This window comes from Ailuropoda melanoleuca, chromosome 2 (assembly GCF_002007445.2).
Source record: "Ailuropoda melanoleuca isolate Jingjing chromosome 2, ASM200744v2, whole genome shotgun sequence".
In the NCBI taxonomy this organism is placed as follows: domain Eukaryota; kingdom Metazoa; phylum Chordata; class Mammalia; order Carnivora; family Ursidae; genus Ailuropoda; species Ailuropoda melanoleuca.
In genome coordinates, this window is record NC_048219.1 from 192,830,891 (window position 1) to 192,857,022 (window position 26,132).

The window sequence follows — 26,132 nt, forward strand, 5'->3', positions numbered from 1 at the left end:
GACTGCCCTCGTCATCATCCTCCAGACCTACTTTCTGTACCCTCTCGTTGAGCTTTCATGGGGAACCTGGTCAGAGCAGGCGGGGCAGCGGGCAGATGACTCAGTAAGCTGTCCCTGTCATCCTTGCCCTGATGCTTCAGTCCCGTGCCCTGCCAAAAAGGCAACGCACCGTGCCAGACACTGCGTGTTCTGAGAGCCCGGGAGGACTCTTGGCGAGTGCGGATTCCTCCCCTACCTCAGGCTCTCCATGCCTGGCCCTATTCCTGTTGCAGTCTTGCCGGGAATCCAGGTGGGACACCGCTCTTGGGTAGAGGTCAGGAGGCAGCCTGCCTGGTGTCCCGGTCCCTGCTTCCTCAGCCCTGGGGACGTGGGGCCTCAGTTGCTTCTCCCAACACCCACTCTGTGAGGTTGTGGAGAAGATGTGGTGTGCAAATATCTGTAAACACACAGCAGATTTCCTGAGACTACTAAGTGCCCGACTCTGGTGGCTGCCGCTGTCATTTGACACTCTCTCGGTTGCTGTCCCGTCCTAGGAGCTAGTGTGTGGGTACTTCAAGTCCACATTCTTCATTTAAGCACCACTTCTGTTTGTCTCTGATGCGTCACCCTTTTCACCTTGGTCTCTCAGAGACCATTGCCCATAATTTAGTGACCTCTTTGGTTAATTCTTCCCAGGCCGCTGGAAGATATTTTTCTGGCTGGGGTGTCTTAGACTTGTTGGAGGAGCTAAGTGTTTTCTCATACCTTCTGGAATATCATTTGTATGAAAGCAAAAGTTCTCATTTCAAATAAAACTGCTAAAGCTCTTTTTTGGAGTCTTTAGTATATATTATATACTTAAGGTTTTATTTTATTTTATTTTTCATCATGATAAATGTACTTTTTAATCCCTATCACCTATTTCCCCCATCCTCCCATGCCCCCACCACCTCCCGTCTAGTAATCAGTTTATTCTCTGTAGTTAGGAGTCTGTTTCTTAGTTTGTTTCTCTCTTATTTTCCTTTGCTAATCTGTTTTCTTAAATTCCACATGAGTGAAATCATATGGTATGTGTCTTTCGCTGACTTATTTCACTTAGCATTATACTCTCTAGCTCCATCCATGTTGTTGTGCATGGCAAGATTTCATTCTTTCCTATGGCTGAGTAATATTCCATTGTGTATGTGTGTGTACACACACACACACAACGTACATCATCTGTCAGTGGACACTTGGCAGTGACACTTGGACACTTGGGCTGCTTCCATAGTTTAGCTGTTGTAAATAATGCTGCAGTAAACATAGGGGAGCATGTATCCCTTTGAAGTATGTTTTTATATTCTTTGAGTAAATACCCAGTAGTGTGATTATTGGATCTTAGGGTAATTCTATTTTTAATTTTTTGAGGACCCTCCATATTGTTTTCCACAGTGGCTGCACCAGTTTGCATCCCTACCAACAGTGCATGAAGGATTCCCCTTTCTCCTCATTCTTGCCAACACCTGTTGTTTCTTGTGGTTTTTATTTTAGCCATTCTGACAGGTGCGAGATGATATCTCACTGTAGTTTTAACTTACATTTCCCTGATGATGAGTGATGTTGAGCATCTTTTCATGTGTATGTTGGCCATCTGTAAGTCTTCTTCGGAGAAATGTCTGTTTGTATCTTCTGCCCATTTTTAAATTGGATTATTTGTTTTTTTTTGTTGTTGTTGTTAAGTTGTATCAGTTCTTAATATATTTTGGATACTAACCCTTTATTGGATATGTCATTTGCAAATATGTTCTCGTATTCAGTAGGTAGCCTTTTAGTTGTGTTGATGGTTTCCTTCACTGTGCAGGAGTTTTTTTATTTTGGTATAGTCCTAATAGTTTATTTTTGCTTTTATTTCCCTTGCCTCAGGAAACAAATCTAGAAAAATATCAGAGAAATTACTGCCTGTGCTCTCTTCATTCTAATCCATTTTGAGTTTATATTTGTATATGGTGAAAGAATGGTCCAGTTTCATTCTTTTGCATGTAGCTGTCCAGTTTCCCAGCACCATTTGTTGAAGAGACTGTCTTTTCCCCATTGCATATGCTTGCCTCCTTTGTTGAAGATTAATTGACTATATAATTGTGGGTTTATTTCTGGGTTTTCTACTCTATTCTATTGATGTATGTGTCTATTTTATGTAGTATGTATTGTTTTGATCACTACTGCTTTGTTTTTGTTTTAAAGATTTTATTTATTTATTTGACAGAGAGAGAGAGAGCACAGGTAGGCAGAGCGGCAGGCGGAGGAAGAGGGAGAAGCAGGCTTTGTGCTGAGCAGAGAGCCTGATGTAGGGTTTGATCCCAGGATCCTGGGATCATGACCTGAGCCGAAGGCAGACAATTGACTGAGCCACCCAGGCATCCCATGGGACTGTTTTCTTAATTTCACTTTCTGCTGCTTCATTATCAGTGTATAGCAATGCAACATATTTCTGTATATTGACTTTGTATTCTGTGACTTTACTGAATTCATTTATCAGTTCTAGTAGTTTTTTTTGTGGAGTCTTTAGATTTTTCTATATATAATATTCATGTCATCTGCAAATAGAGCTTTGTGCTTCCTTATCAATTTGGATGCCTTTTATTTCTTTGTGTTGTCTGATTTCTGTGGCTAGGACTTCGAGTACTGTGTTGAATAAAAGTGGTGAGAGTGGGCATCCTTGTCTTGTTCCTGGTCTTAGGAGGGAATCTCTTATATTTTTCACCATTGAGGATTATGTTGGCTGTGGGTTTTTTGTATATGGATTTTATTATGTTGAGGTATATTCCCTCTAGACCTACTTTGCAGAAGGTTTTTATCATGAATGGATGTTGTACTTGGTCAAATGCTTCTTCTGATCTGTTGAATTGATCATATGGTTTTTATCCTTTCCCTTACTGAGGTGACATATCACATTGATTGGTTTGCAAATATTGTACCACCTCGCATCCTGAGAATAAATCCCACTTGATCGTGGTGTGTGATTTTTTTTTTTAATGTATTGTTGATTAGGTTTGCTAATATTTTGTTGAGGATTTTTGCATCTTTATTCATGAGAGATACTGCCTCGTAGTTCTTTTTTTGTTGTGTCTTTATCTGGTTTTGGTATCAGAGTGACACTGGCCTCATGGAATGAATTTGGAAGCTTTGAGAGTTTGAGAGGAATAGGGATTAACTCTTGTTTAAATGTTTGGTAGAATTCGCTTGTGAAGGTGTCTGATCCTGGGCTTTTGTTTTTTGGGGGGGAGTTTTTTGATTACTGATTCAGTTTCATTGCTGGCAGTGTATGGTCTGTTCAAGTTTTATATTCCTGATTTAGTTTTGGTGGTTTATATGTTTCTAGGAATATATCCATTTCTTCTAAGTTGTCCAACTTGTGGTTTTCATAATATTCTGTTATAATTGTTTGTATTTCTGTGGTGTTGGCTGTTATTTCTCCTCTTTCATTAGTGACTTTGTGTATTTGAGTTCTCTTTTCCTCTCTTCCTCTCGCTCTCTCTTTTGATGAATCTGGCGAGAGGTTTTTTCAATTTTGCTGATCTTTTCAAAGGATCAGCTCCTGGTTTCATTGATTTGTTGTTGTTTTTGTTTCTATATCAGTTATTTCTGCTCTAATCTTTATTATTTCCTTCCTTTTGCAGGGTTTGGGTTTTGATTGTTCTTTTTCTGTCTCCTTTAGGTATAAGGTTGGGTTGTTTATTTGATATTTTTCTTGCTTTTTTAGATAGGCATATATTGGTATAGACTTCCCTCTTAGAATCCACTTTTGCTGCATCCCAAAGATTTTGGACTGTTGTGTTTTCATTTTCACTTGTTTACATGTAATTTTTGATTTCTTGGTTGACCCATTAATGTATTTGTGGTCTTTCCAAATTTCCACATTGGACCCAATGGATTTAATAGACATATTCGGAACATTCCATCCTAAAACAGAACACACATTCTTTTCAAGTGCACATGGAACGTTCTCCAGAATAGACGAGTCATTAGGCCACAAAACAAGTCTCAACTAGTGCAGAAAAAACAATCGAAGTCATGCCATGCATCTTTTCTGACCACAGTTTCTATAAAACTAGAAATCAGGGGCGCCTGGGTGGCACAGCGGTTAAGCGTCTGCCTTCGGCTCAGGGCGTGATCCTGGTGTTGTGGGATCGAGCCCCACATCAGGCTCCTCCACTATGAGCCTGCCTCTTCCTCTCCCACTCCCCCTGCTTGTGCTCCCTCTCTCGCTGGCTGTCTCTATCTCTGTCGAATAAATAAATAAAATCTTTAAAAAAAAAATAAAACTAGAAATCAATCGCAAGGCTTTATTTGTTTTAATAATTTTTTAAACTAAATAATTCATGTATGTGGTACAGAAATTGAAAGGATAAAAGGTTTACAAAGGAGGTTTCCCAGCTCTCAGCAGTCCCCTCATTAGAGGCAACTAGTTTTTTTCCTTTTTCACCCACATTGTTCCTGCAATTTGCTTCGAGCACTGGACAATACATCTGAGAGGTTGTTCCCTGTAAGTGTGTGAAGAAGTAGCTTCAGTCTCTTTAATGGCTGTGTAGTATTCCATTGCATGAGTGCACCACCATTTATGTAGCCAGTCTCCACCAGGCTTACCTTGAACAGTATTTGAGTTATTTCCACTCTTACTGTCCTTACAATGAATGTTGCCATAAATAACCCTATATATCCTGTGTATGGCAGTTCTCATGAAGACATATGTGTTGGATAAATTTATAGAAGCACTATTGCTAAAACAAAGATGTATATTTTGGAGTTTGCTAGATTTGGGTGCCTGGGTGGCTCAGTCGGTTAAGCGTCAGACTCTTGCTTTTGGCTCAGGTCATGATCTCATGTGTCAGGAGATTGAGCCCCATGTGGGGCTCTGTGCTCAGCAGGGAGTCTGCTTGAAGATTCTCTCCCTCTGTCCCTCCCCCTACTCACACACGTGTGTGTATGTGCACATGTGCGTGTGTGTGCATGCACACACTGTCTCTTTCAAATAAATAAATCTTTAAAAAAATATACAGTTTGCTTGATTTCACCAATGTTCCTCATAGGAGTGGTACTAATTTATAGTGTAACGTATGAGAGTCAAGCATGTTATCAAACTTTTGATCTCTGTGAATCCGATAGGTTAAAAAAAAAAGGTATTTAGTAATTTTAATTTGCATTTATCTTATGAGTAAAACTAAACATTTCCCCCTGTGTTTGGATTTCTTTTCTTTTCTTTCTTTTTTTTAAAGATTTATTTGAGAAAGAGAGATTGTGTGTGCCGGGGGAAGGACAGGGTGGGGAAAGGGACAAGAAGACTCTGTGGTAAGCATAGAGCTGGTTGTGGGGCTCGATATCATGACCCTGAGATCATGACCTGAGCCAGAATCAGGAGTCAGACAGTTGACAGACTGAGCCACTCAGGTGCTCCTGGATCCATTTCTAACACTATTTTAGAATAGCTCTGCTAGACTCTTGTGTTCATTTGCACATTTCCGTCTTCTTTTGCCTATTTCTTGTACATTTGGGTTTCTAACCAGACTTCGTTTAAGAGTCTGGGCAGCTGTGCAGTTTTTCTTTTGATTCAGTTATATGGTTGGTTTTATTCCAAATTCTGTATCTTTTTTACTGAAATAGAGCATACATATGGAAAAGTACACTTACTACAAATGCACAGCTTGATGGATGTTCCAGATGAAGGAACAGAACATTAGCAGCCTCTAGTAGCTCTCCCTAATTTACCCTTGTTCCCAAAGGCGACTACTGGAAGCAGCTAGCTTCCAGCACCATCGATTAGCTTTTCCTGGTTTATCTTAACTTTATATATGCATATGAAATTATATGAACAGTAAATGTTCGTGTCTGGCTTCTCTCAGTATATTGTGTTATATTAGCAGTTGGTGGTTTGTTCTCATTGTTCTGTGGTTTTCCATTATATTAATACATTACAGTATATTTATCCGCTCTGCCGGGGATGGGTGTTTGGGTTGTGTTCATTGTAGGCCTGTTAACAGTATTGATGCCATAAACATTTGTGTATGTTTTGATGAGGAATGTTGGGTGAAATTGCTGAGCCATATGGTGTGCTTGAGTTCAGCTTTAATGTTTTCCAAAGTAGTTGCACCAGATTGCCTTCCTACTAGCACTGTATGGGTGTTCTAGTTGATCTGCGTCCTCACCAGTACTTGATGTGGTCCATCTTTTTCAGTACAGCCACTGTGAAAGGTACGCCATGCTGGGATTTTAAGGTCTACTTCCTAGATTACTAACAAGTTTGAGTGCATTTGCATGTACCTTATTGGTTGTGAAATAACTATTTGAGTCTTTTGTCCATTTTTCTGTTAGTTGGCCTATTTTCTTACTGACTGTTTTTATTTTTTAATTTTTTGAAAAGATTGTATTTATTAGAACAAGTGGGGGGAGGGGTAGAGGGAGAGAGAGAGTGTCTCTCTTTTTTAAGATTTTATTTATTTATTTTGGAAGAGAGAGAGTGAACACAAGCAGGGGTGAGGGGCAGAGGGAGAAGCAGACTCCCCACTGACCACGGAGCCCGATGCAGGACTTGATCCCAGGACCTTGGGATCATGACCTGAGCTGAAGGCAGACACTTCACTGACTGAGCTACCCAGGTGCCTGAGAGAGAGAGAGAATCCCAAGCAGACTCCACGCTGGACTGGGAGCCCTATGCGGGGCTCGATCCCACGACTCTGAGATCATGACCTGAGCTGAAACCAAGAGTCTGACACTTAACTGACTGAGCCACCCAGACACCCCTTTTCTTACTGATTTTTAAGTTCTCTTACCCTCTGGAGAATTTCAGTAAGTGTTTATTGCTTTCCTGACCTGCCTCTGCAGATTAGGAGAGCAATGCTTCCACCATTTTCTCTGTGATATCCTTTCTCTTTCAGTCTCTCTTGTCTTGCCAGCTTCAAGGTCCGCAGTGTGCTTTCACTCTCCAGTTAGTGGGTTTCCATGTCGTGGTCTCGTGGTCTGTCATCTTGCTCTGTAGTATTACTCTACCCCCTCCCTCGGTACCAAGTCTGCTTATTCATCACTGAATCTCTGTGATGTCACTGATTGGTCCTGTCAAGCTCATGTATGACCCTACTTTTAATTTGTGTTTACCATTTCAGTTGATTTAGTTATGTGAGCCGTTTCTTTGCTTGAAAAATACAGAGCATTTTTGGTCTCTAAAGTCTTTTCTGTATGAAGGCTAGATTTTGGGAATAGTGGGAATAGTTTTACCTTTTTTGCACCATTTCTTGGTTTCTAAGAGTTGTGGTCTTGGCTGCAATCCAGAGGGACAGTTTTATTATTTCTAGGAGTATCTCTTCCTCCTTCTTCCTGACCTGGTGAGCTCGATGAGCAGCCAGGAGAGGTCTCATCCAGCACCTGCTACTCTCCTGGGGCCTGTCCTGCTCATTCTGTCTCCAAAATCAGGGAATTGAATAAGAAGCTTTGTCCAAGACAGCTCTCTTATTAGCAGCTGCTTTTTTTTTTGTGTGTGTGTGTGTGTGAAGACCCTTCAGTCCCCACCTTTCTTTTGCATTGGCCCCAGAGCCTGAAGAAGCACTAGTGTGTGTGTGTGTGTGTGTGTGTGTGTGTGTGTGTGTGTGAGCATGCTTCCACACTCGGACGACGCTGGGGTGTGGCATCGACATCACCGTCGCAGCGTTCAGAGGGGTGTGTGGAGACACCGGGAGGGTGGGAGCTGCTCTGGTTACACAGCTCTTCAGGGCTTCAGACCTGGAGGAGTATCCTAAAGCCACGTGTCGGGCCCTGTGCCAGTCCTGTACACACAGGTCCCTTTCAGTCCCATGACAACCCAGGTAGCTAACTTTTAAGCTCCTCCTTTTCCAGAATAGAAATGATGACAGTCTGTCCATGTTTCCTGGCCAGTCAGTGGCCGGGTAGGGTTCAAATCTGAGTCTGTCTGAGGCTTCTTCAAACCTGCACAAGTTAAGAGTTTTTTAAAAAGGCTGAAACCAGGTTCTTGGGCATTTATCTCTCTGTGTTTACTCCCTGTAAACAATCACACAGACTGAAGAAGTGATGTCATCTATCATTTGTTTCATATTAACTCCCTATCTTTAAACGCAACAGTTTTGTCTATAACTTGCTGCCCTGTGGTGCCCAGTACTCAACGAAGCTAGTCCACCATACCCCTGTCCTCTGGTTTGTGGAAGATGATGGGCCCAAAGACCCATCTTCTCAGATGACATAGCTGAGTTCTAGAACTATGTGGGCACTTCATCCTGTAAAGGTTGTCACAGGAGTAGCAGAAACAAGACCTAAAATAGAATGGACGTAAAAAATGTCATTGTTCTCTTCTGTAACTATCGTATTGCATGACTCTTAATATAATCTGTGAGTTATGCAAAATAAAGTATATTCTCTTTCTCTAACTGTATTTATTACACTGATAAAAATTTTTAAATATTAAAACTCACCCCACAATGAATAATAAAGAAATGTTTGCTGAGGTTTTATAGACAGACAGTTACTGATGAAAATTCCTTTTAAAGCACTGACCCCAGGCCATTGGCAGTTGCCAGCCCTCCTATGGCCTTCCCTGACCACCCTGTCTGTAGAAAGCACCCACCAGCCCCATTCCCCTGCCCACGTTTTCTTCAGGGCCTGTGTCAGTGTCTGAAATTGTTTTCTTGTTTTTTTTGTCTCTCCCCAGGGTAAGTTCTCTGTGAGTGGGAACCTGGCCTGTCATAGTCTTGGAATCTCAGGTCTAGAGCAGACACTCAGCATGTGCTTGCTGGGCAGATCCTGGGATATGGGCTACTCATGGTGCTCTCCATGTGTAAAGGACAGTGGCTGCCACTCCACACCCCCACCTTTGGGAGGGGCACCCAGCTTCTCCAGTCCTCTGTTTTCTCTGTCCTCCAGCACCCACCCTACCCCCCAGCTTCCCCAGTCTGGCCCCTGTCTGTAGTTATCCTGATGACATGAGAGAATGAACCATGCGTTTGTTTTTTGTTTGTTTGTTTTTGTTTAAAAGATTTTATTTATTTATTTGACACAGAGACAGCCCGTGAGAGAGAGACAAGCAGGGGGAGTGGGAGAGGAAGAAGCAGGCTCCCAGCAGAGGAGCCCGATGTGGGGCTCGATCCCATAACGCCAGGATCACGCCCTGAGCCGAAGGCAGACGCTTAACGACTGAGCCACGCAGGCGCCCCTGAACCATGCGTTTGTGACCCAGTTCTAATTATCCCCTCCTGTGATTAAGCTTTATAGGTGGTTATAGAAATCACCAGAGATAATTTATAAAATACCATTTCTAAATTTTCTGAACCAGAAACATGATGATCTAATAATTTAAATTGGGTGTTAATATAAATTAAAACTGTAAGATGGGCTGAAATCCAAAAGTTAAGTAACATGTTTTATTGGTGAATCCATGGGGAAGCAGGCATTCTCCTAACGCTGCTGGTGGGAATGCAGATGGCAGCAGCCCTGGGGAGGGAATTTGGCAGCAAAATTATATATGCGCTTGCTCTTTGTCAGGGCAGTTCTGCTTTTAGGAACTTCTCCCCCAGATACACCGGGAAACATATGAGGTCAGTGAAAAGGCTATTCATTGCAGCGCTATTTGAGATAGGAAAGGATTTTCAACAACGTAAGATTTCTATTAATAGGGACCTGGTTGAATAGACTCCGGTGCTTCTGTCCTTCGGAGCTCTGTGCAGCTGTGAGAGAGAGTGAGGAAATGCTCCATGTTGCTAAGGAGAAGTGGGCAGGATAGATAATTAAATGAAAAAGCAACGATGGAGGGAAGTATGTGTGATATACTACTGTTTTAAAAAGAAGGAATATGAATAGATATATGTGTTTGCATCTGTCTTAAAAAAGAAGGATAAACCATACCCGAACTTATTTATTTAAAGCTGCCATGTGGGGAAAGGAGGGGACTAGGGTGGGAGGGACACAAGTAGAAGCTGGACTCCTGACTGTACCTATTTTGTAGATTTGACTTTCAAACCATGTAGATATTTTACATCATTACAAAACAAAATACGTAAAATGTTATGACTTTTTAAAATTTTTGTAGACATCATTGTCAAATTTTTCCCTAAAAAGTTTATACCCTATTTAGCTCCTCTCAGTGCTTGAGGAGAACTGTTTTCTCCCATGCTTCTGCCAACACTGGATTACCATCTTTCAGAACTTTGCCAGTCAAATAGGTGAAAAATAGTTGGCTATTTTCATCTGTGTTCCCTGATGACTGGAACGGTTAAACATCTTTTTATTTGTTTATTAGCCTTTTGTATTTCTTCTCTGAAGTGCAAGTTTATAGCCTTTTTTTTGTTAAGAAAGACTTTTCTATTGATTTGTAAAAACTCTTTATATGTTGTAGATGCAATTTTCATTTGTTGATTATTAGCAGGTTCCTGACCTCATTTCCAGTTAAGTTGTTCAGGCCCTTGAGTGTAGTAGCAGGTTGTTTTTCTCTTGTCACATAGTACAAGGTTTTGTACAAGGACGTTATGTATGATACATTTGAAATGCTTGCATCATATTTAGAGTAACTTTAGACCGACTTTCCGTAAACTTGTTCAGATGCTGGACCTCAATTTGTGAACTCTTTGGAGTGATAGTGACTGGGTTTTCTTTCCTTTTTAAAATTTTCCTGTGGCTTATTACCATGTCCAAGTGGTAAATGGTTGATGAATGTCCGCTTAAGTTAATTTTTGGTGAATGTATAAACTAAATTTGATTGTTTTTTGGGTTTGAGACTTTTCTTGATTTTTTATGACCCATGGTGATCATTTTTATGTTCTGTTCAGTTGAGACTCTGAATGAGTCTGTCATTTTTTGTTAAAAAAAATATATGTGGTGAAAGTAGATTTCGAAAAAGTTTGCACAGTTGTTAGCGTTTGTCCTTTGTTCATTGCTCTCTTGCCTATATTTCTTGTTTCTCTCTAGGTCATCACTCCATGTAGGAAACTCATCCTGTGTGCTGATAACAGGAAGGAAATGGAAGAGTGGATCGCAGCGCTGAAGACCGTCCAGAACAGGGAGCACTTTGAGGTCCGGGAAGAGAAACATCCCTTCTTGTTGCCCTCCCGTTAACGTTCTGCCGTTGAGCATCAAAACCACATGTGCACTGAGTGGTCTGGTGCTCACTGGCTCAGCACATTCCTTGTAAAATTAAGGCTCGTTGCTCGTCCTTTTGGCTGACTCTGTCCTCTCCTCTCTTGGAAACTTTATTGAATCCCATTCAAGTTACCACATTCAAGGATGTCAAAGGGACACCTTATCTTTGCCATCCCTCTTCTGTTCTTCCAGCCTACCCAGTACAGCATGGACCATTTCTCAGGGATGCACAATTGGTATGCCTGCTCCCATGCAAGGCCGACCTACTGCAACGTGTGTCGGGAAGCTCTGTCCGGGGTCACGTCACACGGGCTGTCCTGTGAAGGTACAAGTGGCATGGTATTCTGCTGGGAAACGTGGCTGGTGGTTTGACTTGATGAAGGCTTAGAACCCCTTGAATGGTCACCACAAGTCAGTCAGTATAGAGTAATTTCTGGGACTCCGTGCTTGTTTATTTTACCTGCTAAGGAGTCTGATAAATTATTTTGTATAGTAACAGAACAAAGTGAAAAGGGAAGTGGTGGTAATGAGACATGAAGAGGAAACATGAAGGACACAAGGGAAAAAGAGGTTAAAAATCTGTCCTCCCTGAGGTAGTTCTAGCCCCTCAGTAAGTTGAGCAGATTGATCAAATAGATTAAATATGGTCTTCCAGATCTGGAGGGCGGGTTACAGTGGTCGCACAGGGCAGAGGGCCGGAGCGAGGCGGACAAGCGCTGGACCCTAGTCCACTTCCCACCTGCTGCCTGTTTTTGTGCAGCCTGTGGGGTTAAGAATGGTTTGTACATTTTAAATGGTTGTGGAGTGCCTGGGTGGCTCAGTTGGTTAAGAGTCCAACTTTTGATTTTGGCTGAGGTTATGATCTCAGGGCTGTGAGACTGAGCCCCATGTTGGGCTCCGTGCTCAGCACAGAGTCTGCTTGTCCCTCTCCCTTGCCCTCCTTCCATGCTGTTGCCCCCCCCATGCCCCCCACACTCACACTCTCTTGAATAAAAAAAAAATCTCTTTTTTTAAAAGATTTATTTATTTGAGAGAGAGAGATTGTAAGCAGGAGGTGGGGGAGAGGGAGAAGCAGATTCTCCACTGAGCACGGAGCCTGACACAGGGCTCAGTCTCAGGACCCTGAGATCATGACCTGAGCTGAAATCAAGAGTTGGACTCATAGCCAACTAAGCCACTCAGGTGCCCCTAAATAAATAAAATCTTAAAAAAAAAAAGTGGTGGGAAAAAAAAGATGACAATTTTGTGACATAGAAATCCTGTGATTTTTAACTTTCGGAGACCATGCATGTAGCATGGTTCGCGGTGGCGCTCCTGCTGCTGGGCAGGGCTGAGGAGTTGGGTCAGAGCCTGTGGGCGGCCCCTGAAGCGGACCCCTGCTGTCCTGGATGCTGGTCTCCCTGTGCTCAGACTGTTCATACCCCCACTGTGTAGTTTACGACCTGGGGAGTGCTCCGTGTTTGTTCCCAGCTGTCCCAGAAGAACATGTGGGACCACCTCCTCAAGCATGGGAAGCGCCGTGCTGGACAAGGCTTGAAAAGGTCGAGGCTTGATGGTCCCGTGTCTGTTCTCTCGCAGTGTGCAAATTTAAGGCCCACAAACGGTGTGCTGTGCGTGCAACCAACAACTGCAAGTGGACCACGCTGGCCTCCATCGGGAAAGACATCATTGAGGATGAGGACGGGGTATGCATGGGGGGAGCCTGCCCACGGGGCCCTGCGCCAGGGGTGCCGACCCTGTATAGACCCTCTCCACCTCATGTTGTGTTGGGGCAAGGGGCCCCCTGCCCCCACAGGCTGTGCTCACTTCTCTTGCCCACACTGGGGCTGTGCATGGTCTGCACCTCTCAGCCTGGCCAGCCCCTGTGAGTCGTGCTGTGCCCACCAGCAGCAGGAGTGAGGTGTGGGACAGCACGCTGCAGACCCTGCCCTCTCCCTGCTTATGTCAAGAAGCTGGTCTTGGTTGAGTTCATTTCAGAGTATTTTTGAGTGAGGACTTCCTTGCCTGTATGTGGGGCTCTGGGGATGTCCCTAGTGCACATGTCTCTGTGGTTTGCAGATCGCCATGCCACACCAGTGGCTGGAAGGAAACCTGCCCGTGAGTGCCAAGTGCACGGTGTGTGACAAGACGTGTGGCAGCGTGCTGCGCCTGCAGGACTGGCGCTGCCTCTGGTGCAAGGCCATGGTGAGTGGGTGTGGCCACACAGGCCTGGTAATGGCTTCCTGTACGTTCTCAGCCAGCCCTGAAGTGTCCACTCCTGCATTGGCAGGGAGAGTTCCAGGAGATGCAGGTGACCCCTTGTGATGTGTTTCAGGTGCACACGTCATGTAAAGAGTCCTTACAGACCAAGTGCCCGCTGGGCCTGTGCAAGGTGTCGGTCATCCCACCCACTGCGCTCAACAGCATTGATTCTGACGGTGGGTGCCTCACGCTCTCCTGGCTCACCCGTGTTCTCCCCTCCCCTGTGCCAGAATGGGTGACACACATTTGAGGATGTGGTGGGGAAGCGGTCAGGCCAGGCAGCTGGGGAGAGAAGACGTGCACAGACGTGGTAAACGGAGTCCTGTGGTCATTGGGCACACTTGGACGGGAGCTGGGGCACCGTGCTCTCCATCTGCTGGCTTCCTTCTAGCAGCAGATGTGGGTCAGCGTGCTCACCTGCACCTGCTCACCTGTCCAGACGGTGGATGACAGTGTTTGTTAACAGGCCTTGGTAGAAGGTGGGAAACTGGGGCACAGATCTCAGGAACTAGCTCCTCCAGATTGAGAATAAGAGTGAAGGACAGCAGTGGGGTGCATGGTCTCTCTGAAATTGAGTCATGTAAGCACAAGGTCAAATTGGATGGACTCCTTCCTTCTCTGTGGGGAATGGGGATGGGTAAGAATGTTTATTGATGTCTGGCTGGTGACTGGGCGCACATGTGGAAGTTGCAGGTTTCTTGCAGGTGTCATCTGCTTTTTATATGAGTGAGCCCCCGCCGGGCTCTTAGATAGCTTTCTCATTTTCTCCTCTCCCTTTCCATCCACCCATCCAGGCTTCTGGAAGGCCACGTGCCCTCCGTCCTGCACAAGCCCATTGTTGGTCTTTGTCAATTCCAAAAGTGGGGACAACCAGGGTGTGAAGTTCCTCAGAAGATTCAAACAGCTGCTGAACCCCGCCCAAGTCTTTGACCTCATGAACGGAGGACCACACCTTGGGTAGGAAGCTTATAACATAGATCTTTCTGGGAGTTTTAAAAACGTTTGAAGATCATGCATGCTCATGAACAAAATGATTCAAAGATACAGAAAAATTTAAATAGGAAATATAGTCTTTGTTGAATGGCGAGTAGAGCTGCGTGTCTTTCTAGCTTTTGCGTGTGTAGTTCAGTTGTGCAGACAACACTTTTAAATCGGGTTGCTTACTGCTACTTCCTGTCTCACTGCCTGCTCTTCGCCTCTGTCAGCATGGATGTGTTCTTGTGTCAGTAATTACAGGTCTGCCTTATTCTTTGTAATGGCGAGTCGCACTAAGGAGGACATTTGTCTCCAGTGAGGCCACCAGGGCGAGTCTTCATTTTGGGAGGGTGCGGGAGGCTGTACCTCACAGGTACACTGTACTTACAGGTCCCGTGACCTGTAAATACACATGCAGATACGTAGAGCCCAGTGGGTGGGGCAAAGTAATTACGCCTTTTATCTGTTAGCTGGAGATCTGAGGTGTGTTCTTTCTACTTTCGTACATTGTGTAGTTTATGGAGAACATTTGCTGCTGTAAATTGTGTCATTTGAATGAATTCTTAGCTTCCTTGCTTGGCAGCACCAATGCAGGGTAGGAGCTCTAAGAGGCCACCTTGCTTGGGAGGGAGATTGTCCAAGATATCTGTCGTGGAAAGGGCTTGCAGAACATGTTCTCTGGTGTGTATCTCCCTTGGAGGGTCCTAGGAGTGTGTTGTTTGGAGCCAGGTGTTGTTGGAACGAGCCCAGGTGCCTGGCAAGGGAGGGGAGCACGCCCATCGGTGCCCTAGGAGCCTGGCATGTTGCTTTTCCCCACGGGCAGCAAGGCACAGCAGGCAGCTTGCTGGCCTGGTTCTCAGAGGCCATGCTTCACACATTTCTGCAGATGGACGGATGAACTGTTGGTCTGTGAGGGGCGCACATTCACTCGTGGCTTAATGAATAGTCTTAAAAAAAGAAGGTGATTTTAGTTAAAAAAGAAAAAAAATGGGACCAGTGGCAGGATCATCACAAGCCAAGAGTGGACTTGTTTGTATCCCAAACAAGTCCGGGCTTTAAGCAGCAGAACACCAGGGTCAGTGGGTGGGGACTGTGGAATGGGCGGGGCAGGCTGGCCACACAGAACAGCCGAGTGCCCATCTCGGCGTGCACACAAACCCCCGAAGTTGGCCGTAGGAGTTCGCGGGGTCAGGGGGCAGGTGGCCAGCCAGCTTCAGAAGCACCCCCCTCCCCCGCCCCCCGCAGAGGTGCTGTGGGTGTTGGTTCAGTAAGTTCCCATTTCTGGGAAGTAGCCTTGACTTCCTGCAGTTCACCGCAAAACTTGGAGATACGGCTTCATTTTCCCAATTCCCAGCCTGGACATGTCACATCTTCTGCAGAGAAGGGAGGCCTGAGAGAGACCAGTGTTCCCAAGGGAACACATGTGGCCATTTCTCTCACAACCTGAAGGTCAGGTACAGCCTTGCTGCTTCAGGCCCTCAGCCCTGTTGGTAGGCTGAGTTTCGTGCTGTGTTACTCATGCCTGTTTGTTTTCTGAGGACTTCTTTAGGCCGGGACTCTGTGCCAGATGCAAGGTCGAGTAAGGTGGGGTCCTTGTGTTCAGGGTGCGCGGCACACAAACGGGTAGTCAAGGTCACAAGACAGGGAGATCTGTTGCGTGAACAGGGGGATGTATAGATTCTTTAGGAACCCAGGGAAGGGGCATACAAATGAAACTGGAGAGTCTGTCGCTTTCTCTGCTGAGCTGGCATTGGGGGAGAGTTAGTGTTTCAGTGGCAGAGAGGGAGGCAGGCAGCCTGCTAGGTGGAGGGCACTCTGTGCAGAGACGTGAGGACATGGTGGGTTGGCTGGGCGAGCGGTGGAGCCAGGACAGGTGGCAGGCAGCTCCTGGCTGAGAGGTTTGAACCTTTCCTGGAAACAAGTGGCAACTTCTAAAGCTAGACACTCATGGCGCCCGGGTGGCTCAGTCAGTTAAGCATCAAACTCTTGTTCTCAGCTCAGGTGTTGATCTTAGGGTCATGAGTCCATGTTGGGCTCCACGCTGGGTATGAAGCCTACTCAAAATAATAAAGGCACTTGACAAGACTTTCGGGAAGGTCATGCTGGTGTCATTAATTGGACGTGTCCCAGAGACGTGTGGTAGGTAGGAGGCTCTTGTAGGGATTACGAGAGAAGCTGTGGTGGCCCGCACTCCGAGGGGATGACGAGGTTTGGCCCTGTAACTGGGTTCATGGTGCTGCCATTCTTCGAGGAAGGAAGGTTAGATGAGGAGGTGCCCGTGGGATACGGAGTGACACATTTTGGTAGACAGTTGAAGTGTTGTCCTTTAGGGAGGCCTGGAGGTCATCATACAAGGTCATTGGTATCTGTGTGGTCCCTGAAGCCAAAACCTGGATAAGGCCTCTCAGGAGGAGGGTGAGAAATGAGCAGAAGGCTGTGGGTGTTCTGAAGGGACATTGCATGTAGCAAGGTGACCAAGGAGGGAGATGGAGATAGATTTGAGGGGAGCTTGATGGGTCTCACAGCCGGAATGGAGGGGCGCAGACAAACTCCTGCAGCCGAGGGCTCCTATGTGAGCGAGGGGCAGTGGGCACAGCGGTGTGGGGGGTGGCTCAGCGGGCTGAGCCTGAGCATACCTGGGCTCTGGCTCCCAGAGGCCTCTTCACAGCGGGGGCCTAGGTCAACCGAGAGGAGGGCAGGTGGGGCCTTTTGGCTCAGGACTCACTGGCCATCATTTGTCCTTTAGAATGGACCTCATTTCTTTGACATTCTCTTTTCTCTGCAGCTTACGCTTATTCCAGAAGTTTGATACATTCCGGATTCTGGTTTGTGGTGGGGATGGCAGTGTTGGCTGGGTCCTCTCTGAAATCGACAGCCTCAATCTTCATAAACAGGTACGCGGATGTGGAGGGGCCCAGCCAGGGGAGAGCAATGCTGCGGTTCCGTGATGCTCCTTGTCCCCTCGGTGAAAGTCTTGGAAGATCAGGCAGCCTGATGGCGTCATGGGACTCGGGAGCTGTGCTGTAGGAATGGGAACTTCACAGAAGTGAAGGGAGCTATGGAAGAACATTCCAGTCCTGGAGGTCCCAGGGAGGAGCAAGTTGGGAAATTGGGTGGGACTGCCTTTTCATGGCGCCCCACTGGCTTTCTTGGGTAGTGATAGAATCTGCTGCCTGGTGCTTACTGCTTGTGGGGACAGGGCAGAAGTAGACTTGAACGTCAGGGCACAGTTAGGGTTCATTGGACTTAATCTCTCTCGGGTTTTGTTTTTGTTTTTTTGCTATTAAATTAAAAATAAATTTTCCTGATTGGAAAACAAAAAAGTGTTCATTGATTTTCCACTTTGCTCCATCGTCCTCTTTCCCCACCCCTCAACGTTAGCCACTGCTGCTAACATGTCAGTGACCGTCTTTCAGAACTCCTGTCGACATACATATGTAGTGTAAGATATGATGCAGTTTTATTTTAAACAGACTCACGTTACCCGTGCTGTCCTGTTACTGCGTTTTGGCTTGTGATGCTCATCAGTAAACGGAGAGCTTTGTGACGGTTTTCCATCGGTGGAGCCACGCGGCCCAGGTTGGCTTGCCTTCCTGCTCCGTGGAGGCTTAGGTTGCTCTTGGTCGGGGCTGTGCCAGTTTACCTTCCTGATGCTGCAGAAACTGTCCCTTTCCCTTCACTGTCTGTTGCTCATTTTCTTAGTTCTGCCCAACTAAGTAGACAAAAAGGGTATGCTTGATTTTTATTTCTTCAATACGGATGAAGTCAAACATCTCAGTTAACTATGAATTTTTAGATGAATCAGGTGTTCATGTTTTTTTGCCTAGTTTTCTGTTAGGGTATTTACCTTTTTAAAACATTTGATTTCTAAGGATTATTGTTATAATAGAGATATAAATTCCTTGTTGGTCATATTTTTTTCTAGTTTGTCATTTGCTTTCAGCATACGTTTTTCAAATCTTCGACCTGACTTGAGCATATTTTTCAGAGACTTAGCCTTCTCTCGCAACTCTTAGTGTTGGTGGTCTCAGTAGGTGGGTGGACTGTTGTTGTCTGTGGTTAGCCCTGGGCTCCGGGATGGTGTTGAGAAGCGTCCCCCACCCCCAACAGGTCTGTGCAATGAACTGCTCAGCTCGGGCACATACTTCCCCCTAGTGGTGAAGGTGAACTAGTACACTTGGGGCCAGGATTATTTACAAGTTCATTATCACTCTTCAGGAAGGCTGGGAGGCCAGTCATTTGTCTACATCCATTCAGCTGAGTTCAGTGAGCATCCATCTCCTTTGGCTTCCCTGTGGCACTTGGTCCTGGTCCCTCCCCCACTTGCCTGGCTTCCCTGAGACCCCACCCTCACCCTCTCACTGTTCTCTTTTTCCTGGCTGCCCTCCGGCCTGCCTACCTGCCTCATAGTACCTCAAGCCTGGCATTTTCAGCACTGAGCCCACCACTCAGCCCCACCCATCCTGCATTTTTTCCCTTGGAGTCTGAAAATGTTGTCCACTAGACATCCAAGCCAGAAATCTGACAGTTGTCCTGGATTCTTCCCTCGCTGTCCCTCATTTCTAGTTAATCACTGGAGTTACGCCGCAGGTTGTCTAGGTCACCTCCTATGTGCTGCTGAGTATACCTCAGCTGACCCTGGGCCTCTCTCCGTCCAGGCCTCTGTCCATCCGCTCCTCACCAAGGGCCTTCCCCACGGGCAGTTTTGCTTACTCACCCGCTCTGCTGAGCATTCTTTGGTGTCTCCGTGGCTTTAGGATAAAGTCCAGACTTTAACATAGTTTATCAGAGCCCCCGGTGTGGCTCCTTCTTCATCTCTGCTTCTCTGACTTCCTCTCTCCTGACGTGGCAGATGGGTCACCTCTCCACCTGGAACACTACTGCGCCTTCCATGTGCCGCCTGCTCCTTTTCTTTAAGGTTCCAGCACCCGGTCCTCTCCGCATCGTGTTCTGGGGTTCCTTGTCCTTGTGGAGGACCGACCGCGCTTCCCCAGGCTGCATGAGGAGCTGGAGGCTGAGTTCTTGGGCATCCAGCGTCTAGGGAGCTCCCTGAGCCTGAACTGGCCCGATGAGAGTTCCAGGTGGAGGGCTGGGCCGGAGCAGCACACACCGTCACTCTGGGGAGGGTCAGGTGGAAGCCTGTAGGCCGAGCATGGGGGCATGCTCAGGTTTGGTGACCAGACTGTGGATTTTTTGATAGGACTTAGAAGCCAGGAGTGAAACGACACTAGTGATGTTTTTGGAAGATGATTCTGGCATTAGTGAGTGAGATGTAGTGTGGATGGAGAGGTGTGGGGGGGTGGGACTCAGAGAATGATTCTCTATAGGGGTTCACAGATACTCACAGGAAGGGACAGGATTGTGGCCATGGTAGTGAAAATGGGAAGGAAGAGGATTTTGAAAATCTACATCAGAAAGGTCATAGAAGATTTAGTGTCAAGATGAGAAATGGATGTGGGAGAGGGTGGGTCAGATGGTTCTGTAATCTTCTCTCGGATTAGAAGACCCCCTGTCATGTCTAGCTTAGAAGAACCTCTGTCTTGTCTAGGGGGCTCTGCCTAGACTATGAGAGCCAACCCATCCTAGAGGAGACCTCTCGCTGAACTTAGCCACTGTTGTAGGTAACAGGGAGGATGTTTAATGCTGTGTCTTCCCCTCTGTGTCCTGCCAGTGTCAGCTGGGAGTGCTGCCCCTTGGCACAGGGAATGACCTGGCTCGAGTGTTAGGCTGGGGCTCAGCCTGTGATGACGACACCCAGCTCCCGCAGATCTTGGAAAAGCTGGAACGAGCCAGCACCAAGATGCTGGACCGGTGAGTGGAGGGCGTTCTCATGCCACACAAGGCAGGTCACCTTGACCAGGTGTTCTCAGCGTGGACTCCCTGGAGAACATCGGTCCTGTGCAACTGTTTGTAGAAACTGGACCTGAATGAGAATTATTGAATCAATGTGTATATGCCTGAGACTAACATAAATACTGGATGTGAATTACACTTCACTAAGAAACATAAAAGAGTCAAACAGATCTGCTGTGTCTTAGATTCCTGGTCAGGAAAAGAAAAATAATCTCACCTACCTGGTGGGGGCGTGAGAGATGAGAGTTAATTCACTTGGTCAATTCAACTGGAGTTTGTTGAAAAAAAATTAGACCTGAGCAGGAATTCTTTTTTTTTTTTCTCGTATTTCTAACTTTTCATCAGATTATGCAGAAGGTAAAAACAGCCAGAACAGTGGAGGAACTGTGCCCTTGAGTGGTCGGGTGTGGTGAGGCCTCGGGGTGTTGGAGAGGGTGGCTGTGCCCCCTGTGGACACCTGTCAGCAGAGTCATCCTTATCATAAGGCTGGGTGATCTCATTTCCCCGTATTCTGTTCCCAGAAGAATCTAAGTTCTGGGTAATTGTCCTGGGTAGGTTTTAAAAATACTTTGGCATCCTTTTTGAGTGAGCTGCTTTTAGTTCTGAGCTCGATGTAGGAAATCCCACTAACCACATGCCGGTGGTAAATCGGTCTCACTGACAACGCTTCACGGTCTTGGAAAGGATCCTGCAGTTGCGATTGGCAGTGTGACTTGGAGCACACTCTGGCCACCCCTGCCATGTCTTTGCTCTTTGACGGAGGTGTACGTGCCTTTGGTGCCTGTGAAATGCTCGCACGCGGGAGAGCTGGCTGCTGGCGGGGGGTGTTAGTACTCTGCAGAAGGGGAACCTGTCTCTCGCAGAAGCAGATGTTCCTTCGTGGGATCCCTTTCCCCTCTTTCAGGGGGGCTGCATGCCTTACTGGTTGTGACGTTTGTTTCCAGCTCAGTGAGGAGCCAAGTTATGGGATGCAGAGTGTGGAGATGAGGGACTTACAGCTGCAGTTAGGCTGTCAGCTTCCCGGGGGGCCGGGCCGACCCGCTGAGAGCTGCCTTTGTGTGTGCAGGTGGAGCGTCATGGCTTACGAGACCAAACTCCCGCGGCAGGCCTCCTCTTCCACGGGCACCGAAGACTTCAGTGAGGGCTCTGAGGTATTTGCTGTCGCGCCCCCCCGTCACCATCTCACTGGCCTACTCACCAGTTCATGCTGCGTCCCCCGCCCTCTGGTGATGTCCTGCCCGAGGTTAGACCTGCAGAGGTGCAGGCTCAGCTTGGGGTCGCGCTGAGGAGCTGAGTGAATTGTGACTGCCTTGTGGGCTTTGGTGTCATCTGGGGCCTTCCCGGGGTTACCCCAGGATTTGGGGTTCCTTGTGACGACAGTCTCCTAGGACTTCCTGCTCTTACAACATAGACTCCTGAGGCTGCGCCCCTGCTGCCATTGTCCCTACCAGGCCCCAGCTCCCTCTCTGGTCCCACGTCCTCTAGAACCCCCTCCAGCCTGCCACCCTTGTGGTTAGCCTATGCTAGCTCAGTGTTCAGCTGTTCTCTGCATTTTACGGTTGCTTCTGTGACTTAGTGGTCCCCTAAGGGCCTAGACTTTGCCCAGACTAGTGCAGCGCCTGGCACATAGCTGTTCTCATTCCCACTGGGCAAGCTGGCTGCTGGCTGAGCAGAGAGAATGCTCTGCCAAGGGCTGTCTCTCCGTCAGGAGGGTCAAGGACAATGGGCTAGGGCAGCAGTCAGCAAGTGATGACCCCCCCAGCTCCAATCTGCCCGGGCCTGCTTTGACCTGGCCTATGAGTAAAGAATGGTTTGTACATTTTGAGAGAGGAAGAATACTGAGCACAAAGTGTAAAATATTTACTGTCTGGCTGTCCCTGGGTTTGGGCCTAGAGGGTTTGTCACACGGTAATCCCATATCAGCAGGCGGAGGTGAGTGGTTAAGGGGGTCATTTACACTGAGAGAACAGGTGCCTGAGCCAGGTCCCAACCAAAAAAAGAAATATGTTGTCCGCTGTGAATGGAGCCTCAGTTAAGGAACCCTGCCTGTCGGCCTTGCTGCTGTAAGGTACGAGGATTAAAGACTGCACTTCCTAGCACAGGCTGGGGGTGTGCAGTCATTAGTCTGAGCTAATTAGTGTGAGCTCTTTGCAAGATTTGATCCACGTGGTCTTTTTTGTTAAGATCTATTCACAGCTTGATGAAGCTTTTGAAATCTTTCAGCCAGCACTGGTGCATCTCAGATTAGCGTGTGAAGTGAGCTGAGGCCCCGGGCTAGCCCGGGAAGCGTGTGAGGAGTTCACTGGGAGCTTCCAGTCACCCCACCCTGTCTTGGGATAACTATAGGTGCAACAAATTCTCTTCTATGAAGACTCAGTAGCGGCCCATCTTTCTAAAATCCTGACCTCCGACCAGCACTCGGTGGTGATCTCGTCGGCCAAGTGAGTGCCCGGTGGCTTTGGGGGAGCCAGGGGTCAACCTCGCAGGGCACCTGGTTCCCAGGCAGAACTTTCTCTGGAAGTGTCTTTCCGTGTTTCCTCCCACAGAGTGCTCTGTGAGACGGTGAAGGACTTCGTGGCTCGGGTGGGGAAGGCCTACGAGAAGACCACCGAGAGCTCGGAGGAGTCAGAGGTCATGGCCAAGAAGGTCAGTCCCTGGGCCTGTGGGCAGGAGGGTGTAGGGTGAAGAAGCACTCTGTCCCATTCCGTTTGTTTTCCATCAGTGCTCTGTCCTGAAAGAGAAGCTGGACTCTCTCCTCAAGACCCTGGATGATGAGTCCCAGGCCTCGTCCTCCCTGCCCACCCCGCCCCCCACTATCGCGGAGGAGGCGGAAGATGGAGAGGGGGCGGGCAGCGGCTGTGGCTCCTCCGGGGAGCGCTCGGTGGGGTCGGCGTGCCCCGCCCGGCCACAGATATTCCGTCCACGGGAACAACTCATGCTCAGAGCCAACAGCCTGAAGAAAGCTATCCGTCAGATCATAGAACACACAGAAAAAGGTAGCGGGTCTCTTAATGATGTAGTAGCCTTCTTCAGCAAGCACTGCTTTTCCCTCAAACGTGGTGACAAATAGGAATCCACCGAGTAGGCCCCAACCAGATGCCCCAAGGGCACTTGCAGCCTGTGTGGTGAGAGTATACTGGGGAACATTATCCCTCCTAACCACACTTGTGTCTGGTGGAAGGACCGGAGGGAGCAGAAAGTAGAGGGCAGAGCAGGATGGTGCCCCCAGCAGGGGAACACTGCAAACACATGGTGACCTGTAGGCTTCTTATGTCCAGCCTCCGTCTGGCTGTGTTGTTCTCAATCTGTGTGCTTTCTCATTACCCTCAGAAACCATTTCACCCTGCTCTCACTTATGCCAGACCCTTCCCAGCAGACCATCCTCCTCGCCTTCAGTGAGAAGCATGGGTTGTGACCCCCACTGGTGTGTGCGTGTCAGCCCTGCTCCTGGGTGATGGTCGGGTGGAGGCCCTGTGTGCCCTCACTCTGCTCACCTTCTCCATGTCTTCCAGCTCCTTGGCTCTCCCCCTTCTTCCCAGCCTGTCCACACGGATGCCCAGGGCCCAGCGTTCTTGTAGGGCTGGGAGGACAGTGGGGACAGGGTGGCCACTTTGGGCTGTGAGCCTTCAGCTGAGAGGACGTCTGAAGAGAGTTCACGGAGACGAGGAGGGGAGCTCGTGGTTTGCAGGCACTCTGTGGGCCAGGCGCCATCTGTGCACTCTACCGGTGCGGGCTCAGCTGCAGGTGTTCTTTCCTTACACAGCTGTCGACGAGCAGAACGCCCAGACCCAGGAACAGGAAGGGTTTGCCTTGAGTCTCTCTGAGTCAGAGGAGAAAAAAGACCCGAAGTCGGATGACAGAGTGTGTCCCACTGAGAGCTGCGGGGTTGCCAAGGGCAGGAGCCTTCGCAAAGGTACCAGTCAGTCCTGATGACCCCGTCACTGTGATTGGGCCCTTGGGGTTTGCAGTAGTCAGAAAGCTTGCCCTGCGAAGTTTTAGAATGCCTTCTCATAATTGCTTTAGCCACTTGGCAACGTAAAAAGTGACGAACACGCAGCCTATTTCCATGCGCCACCTCCCTTGTCTGGGGAAGGCCCAGCAGGACCCCCATAGGAAGGAGTGTGCTTTCTTCAGAACCTGCCCATACAGCCCAGACCCAACCCAGGGCTCAGGCACCCCTGGCTGCAGCCAGCCAGACACTATATGCCTGTGCAAGTTGCTCCAGGCCAGGCTGCCTGGCGTTTTGGCCAGGGTGCCATATCGCCCTATTGGCTGTCCGCCTGGGGACCCTTATCCCTCCTGGAGCGGCCCCCCAGCCCAGGCTGTTGCTGTGGAGAGGCACCGCCTCCCCACTGACTATGTGTAGCCCCCTCCCTCGTAAGCTGTACACCCGCCGGGAGGTGTCTGCCTAAGCATTTACTCCGTGACCATTACTGCTCTGAGCTCCACTCTGCCCATGCACGGTTGCCCACAGCCCAGACTGTGACGGAGTCAGCCCAGCCTCCCCGTCCCAGTCTTGGCAGCGCCTGTGTCACCCTCTAGAGGGCGTCCAGACCCACTTGCCTCTCTGGCCCTTTCCCATTTCCCCTCCTCTCTCCTGGGCCTCTTGATTTGTCTCGCACACTCGGCCAAGGGCTGACTGGGGGCTTACGACCCTTCCTCACTCCCCACAGCCCTTGCAACAGTCGTTTCTCTAATGACCTCTCCCAGTGCTTCAGTAATGTTCTATTTTGGTTGGTTTTATGGCTTTCCGTTCTGTTTTTGTAGTGTCCAAATCCCCATGTGAGAAGCTGATAAGCAAAGGAAGTTTGTCCCTGGGCAGTTCTGCCTCTCTTCCTCCCCAGTCAGGAAACCGGGATGGCCTGCCAGCCCTGAACACCAAGATCCTGTTCTCAAGTGAGTGTTCCCGGCAGGTTGGCCGTGTGTGTCTGTGGGCCAGTGCGGGTGGGGCGCTAACTTGCCAGCTAGCGAGGTCAAGGGTCTGTCGCTTTGTCTGGCACTAAGTCTGTGGGAATGAATGAGACCAGGTCCTTGTCCTTTAAAAGTTTATGTACAGGTCTGTGGGAAATAGAGATTGGGTTTCAAAGTTATGTCATGGCATGAAAAGTGCCTTTATTTATTATAAAGGGCAGCCAGCCCCCAAATCGCTGCCAGAGGCCCCAGGAAGAGGTCACTGAGGAGGTGATACTTGAGCTGGCTCCTGAAGGATGAATAGGAGTTATCCTGAGTGAAAGGGAGCGGTGGGCGGGGTATGATGTGGACCCAAGGGAGTTATCCTGTCATTTCTAGCATGAATGTAGGAGGGCACAACTGGCCACCAGGAGAGTTGGGCCCAGTCCACTTTCCTGTCTCTGCTTTCATTTTGCCCAGGTTAGGGTGGCGGTACTCTATCTGCAGCAGGAAGGAGTAGCACAGGGGGTTGAGCTGGCCGGTAAGAGCCCCCTAACCAGCTTCAGGTGACTTCCTGAGGCCTCCTGGGCCTGGCAGAGTGCACGCCACACCATCTGCTCCCATAAGTGATTTGGCAATTTCTAGGTGAATCTCAACTGAATAGAAAGAAAATTCCAGAAGTCCTTGGGAGATGAGGCTAATGAGATGCATTTGGTTCATCAGAGAAATAATTGTCACCGGAAGGGGTTAATTGGCAGAGCTCCATCTCTGCCTTAATGTTTGCCTTAAAATTTGTAAGTTGGTGCAGGTTTCTTGGGGGTTCTGGTCACTTGGGCTGTTCTCCGGAATGTCGCCTCACAGAGCCGTGTGACTGAATGCCAGGATTACTTGTACTGAGAGATCATTTCGGTGGTGCTCCTTACGTATAATGAGAGCTGTCTTCATAAACTCTTCTTTACTGTGTCTGCAGATGGTGGTTTCTCCCCCCCCCCCCCGTGTGTTTGTTTTTGCTCCACAAATAGGGATTTATGATGGTGATTTTTGACCTGAAACACTTAATTGTCAAAATTTGGATCTGTTTATACATT

At 47.9% G+C, this 26,132-nt stretch overlaps 1 protein-coding gene across 4 annotated transcripts in view; it reads left to right on the forward strand.

Moving 5' to 3' along the window:
* Nucleotides 1-26,132, forward strand: part of DGKD (diacylglycerol kinase delta) — an 88,494-nt gene that overhangs the window by 40,590 nt on the left and 21,772 nt on the right. For all 4 annotated transcript variants that reach the window (XM_034655415.1, XM_002917963.4, XM_034655414.1 and 1 more), the window contains 14 exons: nt 10,915-11,019; nt 11,278-11,410; nt 12,664-12,770; nt 13,144-13,269; nt 13,400-13,502; nt 14,121-14,283; nt 17,087-17,195; nt 19,973-20,112; nt 21,221-21,305; nt 22,501-22,595; nt 22,701-22,800; nt 22,877-23,150; nt 23,918-24,067; nt 24,922-25,050. In XM_034655415.1, the coding sequence (XP_034511306.1) occupies nt 10,915-11,019; nt 11,278-11,410; nt 12,664-12,770; nt 13,144-13,269; nt 13,400-13,502; nt 14,121-14,283; nt 17,087-17,195; nt 19,973-20,112; nt 21,221-21,305; nt 22,501-22,595; nt 22,701-22,800; nt 22,877-23,150; nt 23,918-24,067; nt 24,922-25,050 (1,819 nt within the window). The remainder of the gene's footprint in view (nt 1-10,914; nt 11,020-11,277; nt 11,411-12,663; nt 12,771-13,143; nt 13,270-13,399; nt 13,503-14,120; nt 14,284-17,086; nt 17,196-19,972; nt 20,113-21,220; nt 21,306-22,500; nt 22,596-22,700; nt 22,801-22,876; nt 23,151-23,917; nt 24,068-24,921; nt 25,051-26,132) is intronic.